The sequence below is a fragment of the Calypte anna genome, chromosome Z (genome assembly GCF_003957555.1).
Source record: "Calypte anna isolate BGI_N300 chromosome Z, bCalAnn1_v1.p, whole genome shotgun sequence".
NCBI lineage: Eukaryota > Metazoa > Chordata > Aves > Apodiformes > Trochilidae > Calypte > Calypte anna.
In genome coordinates, this window is record NC_044274.1 from 23,982,620 (window position 1) to 23,997,637 (window position 15,018).

Genomic DNA, 15,018 nt, shown 5'->3' on the forward strand with positions numbered 1-15,018 from the left:
TCAATGTTTCAATGTTTCAATGTTTCAATGTTTCAATGTTTCAATTTTTTCCAATTTTTCAAATTTTTTTCAATTTTTTTCAATTTTTTTTCAATTTTTTCAATCTTATTTAAAAAATTGAAAAATTACTACCCACAGTAGTAATTTTAGCAGAAATTGTTTTAATTATGTTGGGGTTTTTGTCATGTCTGAACAAAATACTGCTCATCTGTGCTCATCTTCAGAATATAGTTCTTGTCACTGGTGAATGCACCCTTTTTGGAAGTAAAAAGGCTATCAAGAGTCATCTTTTTGTTCTGCAGCTTTTTGTGTTGATAGGAGAATAATATAGTATTTCCCTGTTTCCTTTGAATCTTGAATCATTGTCTTTCCACATCTGTCCTTTAGTGTGCATGAACCAGAATAGTTGATATAAATAAAGGGTTCTGTGGAAAAATCCACGAGGGTACACAGAGGTAGGAGAAAACCTACTGCTGCTGTACTTGCAGAGGATTTCTAAGCTGTAAAATTTGGTTGTTTGTTTCTTTCATGTGTCTCCTGTTGTCCTCACTTAAGCTTTTAAAATAAATTTAGAGAGGGTAATTCAGGCATGTTTCTTCAGTTTAAGAAGGAAAGAAAAGAAAACATGCTATATTTCTACATGTATTAAAAAGCATACATTAAAACCTGAACCCACGGAATTCAGTGATTTCTTATTTATAAAATGTAAGGAGGTGATTTAAATTTGCCTCTTCCAGGCCCATAGTCTATTGCTTGTCCTCATCCCCAGTTCTGAAAGATGACCAAAGTCTTCATATATGTTGTCAGTGTTCACCCACAGTCCTGTTTATACAAATATGTATCAGAAGAATTAACCAAACTTACAAGAAAATATTAGCCAGTTTTACATTTCCCACTTACCTTGAACAGTGTGGCCTAGATAAGGAGTGTTTCCAGTGGAAACCATGACTTTTTTCAGTATTTAAAGCATTTTAAGTTCATCCTGGAAGTAAGGGTAATGGATGTTTTAATATATTTGTCATTTCTAGAGGTCTTATGTTTGATCAGGTTAGGGTTTATTTGCCTTTATTCTGAATAACTGGCTTGTTATGTTCTTGCTGCTGGAAGATAATATCATGTTCCATGTGTGAAAAAAAGTTTTGCTTGATCCTCATAGCAATTTCGGGAGTTTTTTTGGAACTGTACAAGCCAATATATAAGTATGATCTCTAGTTTTCTAGAGATCATATCTTGTATCATTTTTTCATGGATCCTATTTTTTTTTCTCCTTTTTTTCCCCCTCCTGTCTCTTTAGATCCTGGATATGAAAATTTTAAGATAGCAGAAAAGTCCCATGGTAATTGGATCAAACTTTATTTAGAGGGAAACAATTCAGAAATACTCCTAAATCTTGGCAAAAAAGTCCTGAAGCAGTATTTGGAGGCCTTGAAGACTCTGAGTTCTTCACTGAGCAAGCAAGTGGCACAATATGACATGTATTCGATGATGGTGGGGACTGTGATCGTTATGGAGGTACATATATACAATTATATAGTACATACATATACAAAATACATATGTACATACATACAACTTTTTTATTAATTAGTGTACACAATTACTGTTCTTCAGAGTTACCTATGAACTCCTAGAGTTGGCTCAGTCTGCTTCAGTGAGATTAATACTCTTTTAGATTCTAACAAATCCTTTAAAATTATGCAAGGGAGCTTTTGATATAACCTACTTATGTTTTGATGTCTTGGTGTAACTATTTACAATAAATAGGCAGATGTGCTACAGCTTAGATTACTTAATTGGAGTAGTGTTACTGAAATAAAAAAGACAAACAAAAATATGACATGTAAGTTCCTACCTGTTCCTTTTTATCTAACAGTGGTTGTGTCTGCTCAGAACAGGCAATACCTTCTGTGAACAATTTACACAATTTGAAGAATTTTTCTTTATATGGGTACATGTAGAGCCTTGAAATAAATACTTGCTGTAAAGGTGTAAGGTTGCCACTTCATATCTCATGTAAGAGTAAATGTAAGATATCTTATGTCTGCAATTTAAGTGGTTCTCTGCAACTAGTATCTTGAGCAAATCTCAAATGCTGGAAATACCCTCTATGGTAATGCTTTGAGAACCATCCTGAAGGTTTCCCATGCATGCTCACTGAACTTTTATGTTCAGAAGCTTGCACTGACCTTTCAGGTGATATGAGTATCAGCTTCTGTAAGAATAGTCCTTGCATTTGTGTGGTGCTGTGTGATTGCTGTCACACTGTTCCTTTTCAGTGCCTGGAATATATAACAGTACCTGAGCAACCATTTAGTGTTTGAGTCTCCATTTCCCTGGCAGGGCTCCATGCTTTGTCTTATATCACTGTTCTCTGTATAAAAGTACATTTGAAATGGCTTTTTGGTAGACTGCTTAGTGGGGTTTATCACTATGCTAACCACTTCATGGGAACTGGTTCCACAATGCCCTTGAGAGATGAGGTTCCAGGTTCTCTTCTCTCTCCACAGGTGTCAAATCTGAATGTTAACAAAGCACAGTGCAAAACTAAAGTGCTTCTATTTCTTTTGTTCCAGTGTTCTGTGAATCTGTGTGTTCAGGCTCTTGATATATTTTTTCTTTTCTAAAATGCAGTTTTAAGTGCTTACTGTTTCTACAAAACAGACCTGAGATGTTTTACTCAGTGGGCCTTCGTCAAAGACACATGAGACTAGTAGCCATGAAAGTTTTGATTGGCATGAGCTTGCTTAGCATCACTGTAACACTCAGTGTAACACTGCTGCAGTTTTTTCTTTTCTTTTCTTTGGTGCAGTACTCAGGAAACTGCTTTGTGTTCCAAAATCTTTTTTGCTTATATATTCCATCCTCACTGAATAAATAAGGGTAGGGAAACTCACAGATGACTTAAAACTACACCCGGCTATAAATGCCATTTATCCTTAATTTCAGATGAGGAGAATCCTCTGGGACATAATGGTTACGGTGTATTTGCTCAAAGGAGCTAGATCTCGATTTGTAGATAGCTACAATTCAAGCATTTTCCTGTCATGAGGGTTGTTTTTTTGTTAAAATTTAAAGTGCTGTTTTAAAAAACAAGACCTAAACCATTTTGGAACTGCCAAATCTTGTATTTTCATAATGAAGTGAACTGTATGAAGCAGAATATGAAGAACAAGGAAGACTACTGCACTGCATTGAATTATTTTCTTCTCTTTTACTGTACCTCACTGTATGGTGGACAAAATTTTAGTCAGAGGTCTTCACAAGAGACAGTGAAAGATTACAAATTGGGAGTGGTCTGATATAGTTAGTTTTATCTTGATCTTTTTTAATCTTGCCCTTCTACAAGCTGTTTGATCTCAATCTAGTAGTGGCTTCATCTGTGCCCCCTGCACAACATTTCAGCTTGTGGCTGCATTTTCTCTTTACTTAAAAAGGTTTGTACATGGGTAGTAGAATTGATTATTGATCTCTTGCTACAGTTTCCTGAGAGGAAATTTGGAATTCTGCCTAATTTCTGTGCAGGTTAGAGCAAAACAGAAGTAAATCCAATAAATCAAATTAAGATGAGGAGAGACAACAAAAGTAAATATTTCAAAAATTCATAAGCCTGAAGAGCAGCATACACTTCTGTGATAGCCTGAGAACTTTCCTTAGTCTGGAAGCTATGTAACTAAGCAAGATTGCTGTGTATCACACATTGTGAGTTAAATGGCTTTTGGCAGAATGTCCGTGTAACTAACTGCATGGATTTACAAGTGACAAATAGGTCAAATTATTTTGCTTAGGAATTGTTTTGATATTGGGAGTTAAAACTCCCATTTCTGCAGGAAGTGAAGATCACTTATGGGATCAGTGACCACAGGTGAGGAGACTCATAGTAATTATGGTAAACACTTCGGTAGCTTGTGTGACCAAGCCCTTAATAAATGAAAACACAATTCTTGATTCTCCCAGTTATGTAGTGACATCTTACTGGGGTTAAAAAATCCAGCATAGTTCTTCAAAGTTCTTTTTTTATGAAGGATGTATACTAGCAGTGTGGTGTGTATAGCAACAATATGATTTTTTTGTGTGAATTCGCACACTGTGTTTTAGCCAACCACAGTTCTTTATATATTAATTCTCGTTTTTTTTTCCCCCTCTAGGTTCTGCTGCTGCTTTTGCTCAGTGTTCCAAAAGCACTGAGCAGCCGGGCAGAGTTACACGTGCCCCTATCCACTCCACTCTTCTCTCTGCTCTTTTACTTGGTGTGGCTGATTCTGTGTGCGATTCATGTCATTGTATGCACATCAGCAGAAAGTTTATGCTATTTCTGCAGTATGTCCTGGTTAACAGCAGTTGGAGTGATGATGCTAATTTCTGCACTCATGTGCAGTATTTTATCCACTGTTGCAAAGATCTTTGAGAATTCCAGACTTCCACAGAGGGTGAGAGCATGCCTTACTTATGATTTGAAACGTTTTGCTCTTTATAGCGTACTTGCATATAAAGTTTTATAAAAGTTTTGTCTGTATGTGTTTAAATAAATTATTATCTGTAAGGTAATTTGAATAATTTAAATTTGTAATTGAAATTTAGTGTGTTCACTGTGGCGTGAAACTGATAGCTATGATGAAGATCATAGAAGTGCTTATTTTCACATTTAGAAATATTCTAATTATTGTAAATTATTTTGCGGTTGATTTTATGAAATCAGAAACACTTATGCTGTATAATTTCGTGCTGTTATACAGTGCTGTTTCACTGCAATTGAAGTGAGATGTGCTGTATTTTGCAACAGCATACACCAGTGATCAGTCCTTTCTCAAATGCTACACTCACTAATGCTATAAAACTAATAAAGAAATACTTTGCCAGTGCTCTTTTTTATATTGGTATTCTTGATAATTTTTTTAAAAAATAATTTTGAAACTGTAACGGATGGACTGAAATTGATCATTCAAGTTAAACGTCTTAAAGTTTTTTAAGTTTAAGAGATTGAGTTTGTTAGAATCTGTGGAATGCTCAGAAATCTTCTCAGTTGTGCAAGCATGTGAAGTACCTGGTGAGTTTTGTTGTTTCAAATAGAATTCAGCTAACTCCAATGAAGAATTTGCAGTGTCCAACTCTTCTTTCACTGTGAAACTTAGTATGCCAAGAACTATCAGTCATATCATAAAATCAGCTTCTAGCTGTTTTTTTCTAATGTGCATTAGTCATATCTTTTAAAGGCCTCTGAAATTCAGTAACTTTAGTGCTCATAGAGCTTTAGTCAATGGTGCAACCTCTGTGCAGTACAGTCCTTTGTCAGTCTAGGTTTCTTTGAATCCCTTTGGGGGATTTAGTACCTTTTTGTAGTGTGTGACAATGCGTGGCAAGTACAAGTACATTGCTTTAATAATACGATGATGTACTCCTGCGAACTGAAGAGCAAACTTTCTGACTTTAGAAACATTTAATAACTGCTATATTTCACATAATTCAGAAAATTCACTACTCCTGAATGAGATTAATATTGCAGTCTGTGCAGCTATATGCTGTAATTCATGACATTAATTATAAATTTAAATTATAATAAGAATGCTAATTTTTACTATTCAAACTGTATAATAATAATTTATTTTCTGTAACTTACAAATTTGTACTATGTCTTCTTAGAAATTATGCTGAGAGAAAATCTGAGACTAAAAGTAGTGCCTTTCTCTCCTGAAGGGGGCTCCCCCCCACTTTGTAGTTTTCTTCATAGCAATTGATTTGAGTGTATTGAAAGTGATTAAGAAAAGAATTTCTGGTAGAACATGCACTCTTAAGTTTATATTTATTGACCACATAAGGTTTAAACTTGCTTGCTGATCATTTAGATAGGCTGAAGTGAAGTAGCAAGTCAGCTAACAGTGTCTGCTTAATGAATTTGAGGAAACAAGTTTCATCTTTGGTGTAGCTGCTAACAGAACAGTCTTTGTTTGTCAGTCACAAGTTTGCTTTTGTTACTGAAAATTTTTGTGTCCAAGTAATGATAATGTTTCAATGCCAAAGCTAGTTAGTGCTGGTGTGTAGTTTTTGGTTTTTTTATTTAAAGGCAAATGAGAGAGAAAGTAAAATTAAGCAAGTGAATGGAGAAGTCTACTGAATGAGATGTCTAGTTGTACAGTTTGTTAGTGCTGTTGGTACATAAGGGCATGTTTGACTCGGTTCATTTCTGTAATTTCTGAATTGTTCTACTTAGGGCATTTACTAGCTTTCTGTATTTCATCGTAAATGAGAGATATTCTTAGAAAAAGAAGAACAACGTGGTCATGAAACAATAAATGTTCCAGTGTATTTTGTAGAAAATTAACATTTAATTTCTATTCAATAATAAAGAAGCAGACTGTAGAATACAAGCTTATTTTTTCATCCTAGTTGTTACCAGTTTTTCTCATTCAAGCGTACACTAAGATGATGTTCTAGACCTGTATAAAATTTACAGACATTCCACTTTAATGGAGTTGAAAGCAATGATAAAGGATTATAGCTTTCTCCAGGTTAACAGTTTCAAATAATTTTGTCTGTCAGTGATCAGAAATCTTCATTATATGGCTAGAGATGAGTTAATTAAGACATGCACTACTGTAGGAGTAACTTTTAAGTAATTTTGTATCACTCAGAAGAAATGCTTTCCTACTAGATCAAAGATTGGAATCCAGGAAGATGCTGCTCTTCTTTAGTTATTAATTCCATAAATTTTAAACAAGTTATTGCCAAGGACTGATTGACCGGTATGAGTTCTGCCCTCTTAGTTTGGCCTCAGTCTTAAGCTTTCATTTGCATCTGTTCTTAGAATCATAGAATCAGATGGGTTGGAAAGGACCTCTGAGTCCAACCCTTCATCCACTACCACCGTGGTTGCCAGACCATGGCACTCAGTGCCCTATCCAGTCTCTAATTGTCTCCAGGCAGTTTTTCATCTTTATTGGTAAGAGACAGCTGCTGGTGTGGAAAACTTCGCACAGATGTCTTAATACACCTGCTCTGTCAATGATCACAGCAGCAATTGCAAAATGCCTCCTGGTATTCAAAACTTGAGTTGGGTGGAAGGGTTTTTTTTCTGAAAGGAATTAATTGCTAGCTCCCTGACAGGATAGTAGTTCCTCAGGGAACACGTAATAGAAGCACTGATACAATCCATGCTGTTCCATGTTTAGAATAAATCTTGCTGAGGAACTTTAGTGGAGGAAGTTTACTTCCTTCCCCACCCCTGCTTTGTACATCTATCTTAAAGACAAACTTAGCAAAACCAGACATGTTGGTCAGAAATTATATTCAGGATACTTTATCCAGTTTCGTATCTTTGCCTGCAACACCCCACAGTTTGCATATGATAGACCACTGCTGCTGGAGCTTTCTCCCTGGTTGATGTTGGGGATTTACATTAAACTCTCTGTTGCTTGAATAAGGACGTTTCAGCAGCAGTTTCCTTTTCCTCTTTTGTACAAATTTTGAGACCAGGGAATTTCAGAAGTAGAGAACACCTCTTTTATTCACAAGGGAAATATAGTGTCATTGGCAATAATCTGTCATTTGAGGCCAGGGAGCAGTTAGTTTCTCCTGGATGTGAAGATGCTTATTTTCGCATCATCTTTGAAATGTCTCTATTTGTCTGTAAAAGATTAACAATCAATTAAACCATTTCCTGTTTGAACTCAAAAGATGTAGGAGTATTTGACATTTGACATGTATACATGTTTTCTTAAATTAGCTGGCCCCTCAGGACATACTAGTAGGTGAACAGATAGTGTGCTTCAAGTTGATAGTATGTGAACTGGCGTTGTTTTCTGCAATGTTTTCCACAACATTTGTAAATTTATGTGTTAATTTTCCCAAGTCTGAGGCAGATAGAAAAAAAATAATGGATTCTTCATTCCAAGTATGTCTGCGGTGGTATTCCTAACTGAGACATCTGAAAATGTGGGTTTGTTGTTGTAGTTTGTTGTATGAAGTGTAGACAATAATGATTCTGGTTGAGGCAGATGTGCCTTTGTAGCAAGACCTGTAGAAATCCATTCTTGCCATTCCATCTTCAATCCTGTTCCTCAAGTGACTGGATATGTATGTCATTTCATCAGTCTGATGGGCTTTGCTGTCTCTGTTCAAGTTCCAAGGCAAGGCTTGAAAGATTTTGTAGATTATTTAGGAAGATCATCCGTTCAATCACGTTCAAAATCAGTGCCCTGGATTTGATTTACATTTTTACTAGCCTCAGGGCTGTTGCGGAGTGGTAAGGTGGGTTGGGTTTTTTTGGTTTGGTTTGGGTTTTTTGTTGTTTTTTGCAGATGGGTGCCTATGCAAAGACAGAGCCTGCAGAATGTGGAAGGTTCTTGTGGATAGTCTGTTATTGCTTGCAGTGTGGATGTGAGAGGTTATTTACTGGTAACAGGGGCACAAAATGTAATTCACAAACATCCATATTCCACCCATCACCCCCTTTTCCATTAGAATATCTGGACTTTCCATGAGAAACTGGTTGTCTGTATATGCTGTGTGTTGATGAGCTAGGAGTATTACTTTAAAATAGCTCTGAATCTAAGTGTCTGTGACCTGTGCATCTCCACTGTTGGAATCTGCATATGAGCTTCACTTCTGAAAAAGCTCTCCTGATGACAGGAGTAGAATCCTGACTCAGGATCTTGCAAAAAAGTTGAAAGCCTTTTTCTTAAGCTCATGTTATATGATAAAGTGTAGGTCTTTAAAAAAGTAATTAAGATAAGCTCTCCTGCTAATCGCTTCAGAGCTTTTTTCCTTCAAATTGTTTCCGTTCACATCTAAAGATTTCTCTGAAGTGCTTCTCATTTGCAATGCTTTTTTTTCCAGTGTGGCTGAATATAGAAACTGATTACCAAGTTCATGAATTTTCTGAAGACCAATGCAGGCCGTGTTAGCATCTGTTTCCTAGACGGTTATTTATAGGTTCTGATTACAATGTTTCTAGCAGCACCAGTCCCTTCTTTTAATGACATTTCAGGCTTTAAATAGTTATGCCACCCTTTTTGAATTCTAGAAAATAGTAAAAAATGTTAGCTGCTTGTTCATAGCCTCACTTGAATTGCTTGGTAGTTGACTTAAATATGGTATTTACTGCTAGTAGTTGTAGTCTTTTTCCTATTTCTGGTAGAAATCAAAACCAGTAGATTTTTGTTTTTGTTTTTATTTTTAAATGGAACACAAATGTAAAAGCTTGTTGAATATAACTTTTGAGAATCTTTGTTCTGCAGCATTACAGTATTTTTTCATTACACAAACAAAGTATCCCTCTTTCTGTTTATTTTGAAATACCCTGTTTATTTTAAATTTGTTTTTCCCCTTTTGTGTGATTTTCTTAGCTGAATTGAATGACAAAACATTTCTATTCAATTGTACCTATTTTTTTTTTTCTTTTTGTAACTTGGGAAACAAAAAGGTGATTGGATAGTGCCTTTTCTGGGTAGCCTTAAAAATGATCATAAACTGCTGTGAAAATGAAGGAGCAGCTGTGGTCTGCAATAAGCTGTCATAGGAAAGTAAGCATCATTTTTAATCAAGGCTGGATGCAGGGAGCTCAAATGTCAGAAGGGAACAGAATTGTACAGAACAGAATTGGGTGATGGTGTGCATGAAAAACCAAAACATTTCTCATCTGAAAAGTATTGTAAAAATCTTCAGCCGCTAACTATAGATGCTTAATTTTTGTGAAAAAGCTTTACTGTCAGCCATACAGGAGCCACATGGTTGGAATTGGACCTGTAAGGTAAACTACAGGATGTTTTATTTTAGGGTGAAGAAAAATTTAATTTTCATGGATAGAAATGCATATATTGCATTGTTTATGTATTGGCACTTCTGCAAGCTAGCAAGGTATGTTCACAGGGCAAAGAGGTCAGTTTCTGTATTATGTGGTTGCAAATTACTAATGCTGATACATCAAATTTTAAAGCTACCTTGGCTTGGCAGATTGTAGGCTTAAATTGAAAGCCTGGCATTTATAAATTTCTGAGTCAAAGATTCTATATTAAGTTGGTCTGCCAAGATACTGGTGCAAGATGTACAAGTCTCTTAGTATATGAAGTGCCTTCTGAGCTCCTGGAGGTTGGAGGTATTGAATGACTAGAAAGGCAGAGCTGCATATATCAGGGTAAGACCTACATTTTTATGCCTGTAAACTAGAGCTAAAAGCCAACTACAGTTGAAGTCGTGTAAATTCAGGACATATAAAAACTAATTACAACATTCTTAATAAGATATAGGTCATATAAGAAGGATTACTATTAAATTTAGAAAAACTTGCTGAAGTTTTTCATGAGGGTGCAGCAGATTGTAATTTGCAGGATAGTTTTTTATTTTGCATAGTGACTAACTCTGGTCTGAAGTGTGGTTTACCAGTGGTGCCATTGGACTTAAGCCCTTTGATGTGAATATAGGAATAGATTTTTCCTCTTTTCACTGGAGTTGTGAGAGTCAGACAAGCAGACAGGAAACATGGATTTCTCACACTGGAACATTTCACACTAGCACCACCGTAATTTTAATTGATTTTTGCATGTTCCCCATTGATGATATATCACTTCAGTTTCTATATCAGTGCTGACAGCAACCAGATACAAGAGACCAATCCTTATCTAGATCTTATGTCTTATAAAGAAGACAAATGAATTCTGTTGAAGACTGGCTCATTCTCATTTGTTGAAGATCTCTGATACCATCTGCTTGCAGAGACAAAGGAGCTTACATGCTCTCTCATTATTTAGTTAGCCAAGATCTTTAAGGTCATGATGACATTACTGCAGTTTAAACTTTCTGTGGTTTTGTAGTTTAGTCATGCACTCTTCTTTTCTTAGCTTTGTGAATTTTATGTTCTTTGGTCTCTGCCTCTACCTTGAGTGTGTCTCTACCTTGTCCTTTTGTTTCAGAGTGTGGCTTATGTTATTTGTTTTGGAGAGTAGAATACTAAACAAAAGTTTAAACCACCAAAGATATTCAAAGTGCTAGTAAATTTAGATTTGGCTTGATCAGTTGCTTTCAGATATGGCTGCTCTTGTATTAAATTTCTAGTGTTGCCCCTACCCCCCTATTGTTTATAACCCATGTTTATTTGTGTTGACTGCATCAAGTGTGCTTGTTGTCCTCTGCATGCTACATGGTCTTTCTTACTGGACAAAATTCTTAAGCTGGTGTTGGTATGCTTAAGTTAGACTTGCATCTGAGATGCTCAGGATGTTTGTGTTATTTGCAGCCGATTACTTGCTCTAGGATTAGTGAGCTATAAATTCTTCTAACAAATTACTTAACCAGCTCAGGAATCATAATACACCGTGCATCTTTGAATGTGAGCATGTGAGAATGTGTGTTCTGTGAGATTTAGATGTATGAATATTCAAGGCGTTTTTTTGAAGCTTGTTTGTAAAGATCAAATGTAGGAGGATGATGTGGTTGAAGTGTGCAGTTAAATTAACGTGAAAATAGGTTCACAGATCTTTGTTTTGTAGTGAAAATTGTGTGGTAGTTTTGATTTGTCTTTTAAGTTGCTGTTTATTATTAGGTGTTTAAAATACCAGTTTAATACTTTGATACTCTCCAACAAAGAAAAAATTAATGAGAAAATAAAGTGGTAAGGGATGATTTTTGCCAGTGTCTTTTCCCAGATTCTTCACAAGTCTGTAATGCTATTTGTTAAGGTATATTAAGGAGCTCGTTCAAGCTCTGGTCACCTCCAGGGCTAAGTCCTGCCTTGTTTCTGAAGCCCAGCTGTGCATACCCAGCCTGGCTTCCTGTTCTCACCTCTGTCTCAGAATTTTGGAAGAAGCCAAACAGACAGCTCTCTCTCCAGTCAGTGTCCCTGTGACTTCTCACAGTGCATGGCTGCACATTCTGTGCCCTCTAGTTTCTTATGCAGGCCTACAAACTTCCTGATTTGTGGTTGCTTTTCCTGTTGCTGACACCCGTACCTCACTAGCACTACAGTGGTATGTGTCCAGTTACCCATATTCCTACCGGAGTTGCTGGCGTTTGCATTTACTTGCTGTGGTCTCAGGTTGTTGGCACACAGGCTTGTCCACAGTTACTTGCAGTGAGACCTTGTAGCATGCCCCTGGGGAACAGAGCGTGGCACTGTGCAGGAAGATGGTTAGAGAAGGTTTTAATAAGGATAGACCAAGTGATGGGGCGTGGGACTCAGTCAAAAAGTGCACTGTCTGGTTCCTATACATGACTCTTGCCCCATTACCCTTCCTTCTCTCAGTTTGCCCTTTGCCTCCAGCCTTTTCCTTGCCACCTCCTCTCACCTACCATTGAACCTTTCCTGTAGCATTGCTTAGTGAGTTTGCATAGATCCACAGACATCCTCAGGTATCCATGATATTCATGTTCTGTCACTTCCCCCTTATCTGTTACTGCGTCCAGGCTGATGCTTTTCAGAGCTATGCCTGTGGATTCTTAATGGCCATGCCAGTTAATGGCTGAAGAGTTTTTGTCATCTTTGAGATCTCCCACAGTGCTTACTTACCATGTTTGTGCCCCTGTGTAGTCCTTTTTGTGTCTTTTCCTGTTACTTCATATTCCTTACAAGCTGAAAACATCCTTTACCTGATAATGTCAGTGAACCAGATGCTCTCAGCGGCCACATGCCCCTTACATTCACTTTTTAGCCTTATCATCAAGGACAAGTCTAAGTAGATGTGAACAGGCAATGCAACTAATGGAGGCATTAGACAAAGAAGTGGGCTTGAATGGGCACAGTGTGTGCAACAAATACTAGATGGATATGGCTTAGAGTAAATTTTATGGTGAAAGACACATTTCAAGCTAAGCAAGGTTGAGCAGTGACATCAGACTGCCTAAAAGTAACTTCTGTTCATTTTAGTAGTGAAGGCTGTCACTGTACTGAAGGTAGCACAGATCTGAACTCCTAAAAAATTCCTCATTATCTGTATGTCAAGTATGACTTCTGCAGAATTCCTATTTTTACTTCTGTGATGTGCAACAGGGAGAGTTCTTGTTTCAAACCGTCTGTCACAGGGTAGTAGAAAACCTTAATCTGTGTAGTTGTGATAATTATTCATAGAGAAATTTTTGCTGTTAAACAGTGTCATCTTAAATAGTTATTATGTTGCAGTGCTAGCTAAATAAGGTACACTAAAATGATACTTTCATAGTTTTACTTTGGTTCTATCATAGTAAAAATAAGTTGTCTTGCTGTTTACTTTTTTTTCTTAGAGGAAATTGTAGTAAGTATTCTATGAATGCTTAAACAAGTGAAATTTTAATACACTTTCCCCATTACTATTTTTTTGGTTGTCGTTTATTTGCAGAATCCAGTTGTGTCCAGTTCTACCTGGTCAGAAATAGATGTGCTGATTCTGGCTGGAACGATTGGCCATGTTTTGAGTTTGGGGGCAAGCAGCTTTATAGAAGAGGAACATCAAACCTGGTATTTTCTTATTAATACACTTTGTCTGATGCTGTGTCAGGAACTCTGTAGAAGTAATTTTCTTCTGAAAGAATGTGACCTTCAGCATAGCATCACTATGACGCAAAATTCTGATAATACTGGGGAAGCCTCTGAGTGCAAGAATATAGATATTCCAGCAGCAGCTGATTCAAAACTGGGCAAGGCCACCACTTCAGCTGAATTTATAAAGGGATCAGATAAATGGATAAGCTTGGGAAGTCCATGGATCATTCTTATTTGCTGTCGGCTGCTTCGTTCCTTGAATCAGACAGGTGTCCAGTGGGCTCATCGGCCAGACTTTGGACACTGGCTGACAAGGCAAGTATCTGATTTACTGTGTTACTTTTTGTCTTATTTAATAATTAATGTATGCTTCATTGGTGGAATATGTTTAAATTTCTATACAGTCTCTATTTACAACATGCTGTGAGCATGCTGTAAGCATGGATAAACATTGAAGCACCCTAAGGAGTTTTTCACTGCTATTTCATGCAGGAGTAGTTCCTTTTGTGCAATCAGTAGTTTATAATCTTTGCCTTTCACTATGACTTCTCTAATTAATGCCAGTTGAACTCAGTAGTTTTATTAGAGGCAAAAAAATATTTGCCATATGAAAGTCAAGTGCCTGGTTGGGGAAATTGGGAAATATCTTAATAGAACCTCTTAAAGAGAACTTTGAAATTAAAGGTGAGGGTACTGCTCAATTCCAGACATTGTGAAGTTGCAGGAGGAGATGCTGCATATTGACTTCTTCCTTGTCTATCACAGGCATTTACTATGTAGGTGGAAATCTGAAGGAATTTTTCAAGTGTAGTATGATAAACAAGAAAGGGAATATTTTACAACTTGAAATACGCTGGAGAGGACTTCTACTTTTCCTGGTACCATTTAGAATTTTGAAGGACTACAGTCATTATTCAGTGATAAAAAGTACTTTTTTTCAGCTGTTTTCTGTACTTCAGCGAGTGAGCAGAGAAGCAGTACCTTGTGGCCTGCTAGTCAAGGTTTTGCAGACAGCAGATGAGGAAGCTGTGCTCTGTAAGATAAGGAGAGTTCTTGCTGGTGTCTTAAAACATGCGGATGAAATGTCATTCATCATTCATTAACAGTGACATGAGCAAATGAACTAATATGAAGCTTGTTATTTATTGGCAACCTCAGAGATGAAGTGCTGATTGCTGTGACAAACATGACTGCAGAAAGACATGAGTTCTGAGGGAATTCACTGCATTACAGCAGTTATTCTATACCAAAGCTTTTGCAAACTATCCCTCCTCTTGTGGGTGAGGGACAGAGGAGGGAATGTCATATTCCCAATGTTAAGCCCACAGGATAGAGAACTCCTTCAGTATGAACAAGGCTAGTGTGTAAGCAGGATTAGGGGAAGATTTCATGTGTCTGGGAAGATTTTATAATTAAGCCTGAGCATATTCCAGAGATTTGTTCTTCCAGTAACTATTCTACAGACTGACAGCCCTCTTCTTTGGAGTGTGTTTGTACCACAATACCATAAAACAAGGACCTGATACTCTTGCAGCTGAAAAATTCCATTCGTTTGAGAGAAGTGCTTTTGCTTCTAT

At 36.8% G+C, this 15,018-nt stretch overlaps 1 protein-coding gene across 1 annotated transcript in view; it reads left to right on the top strand.

Annotated features, from left to right (window-relative positions):
• The window catches only part of PIGG (phosphatidylinositol glycan anchor biosynthesis class G), an 88,041-nt gene that overhangs the window by 20,840 nt on the left and 52,183 nt on the right, over positions 1–15,018 (top strand). Inside the window, exons 7-9 of the mRNA XM_030467779.1 lie at positions 1,295–1,512; positions 4,146–4,427; positions 13,299–13,756. Of these exons, the coding sequence (XP_030323639.1) occupies positions 1,295–1,512; positions 4,146–4,427; positions 13,299–13,756 (958 nt within the window). The remainder of the gene's footprint in view (positions 1–1,294; positions 1,513–4,145; positions 4,428–13,298; positions 13,757–15,018) is intronic.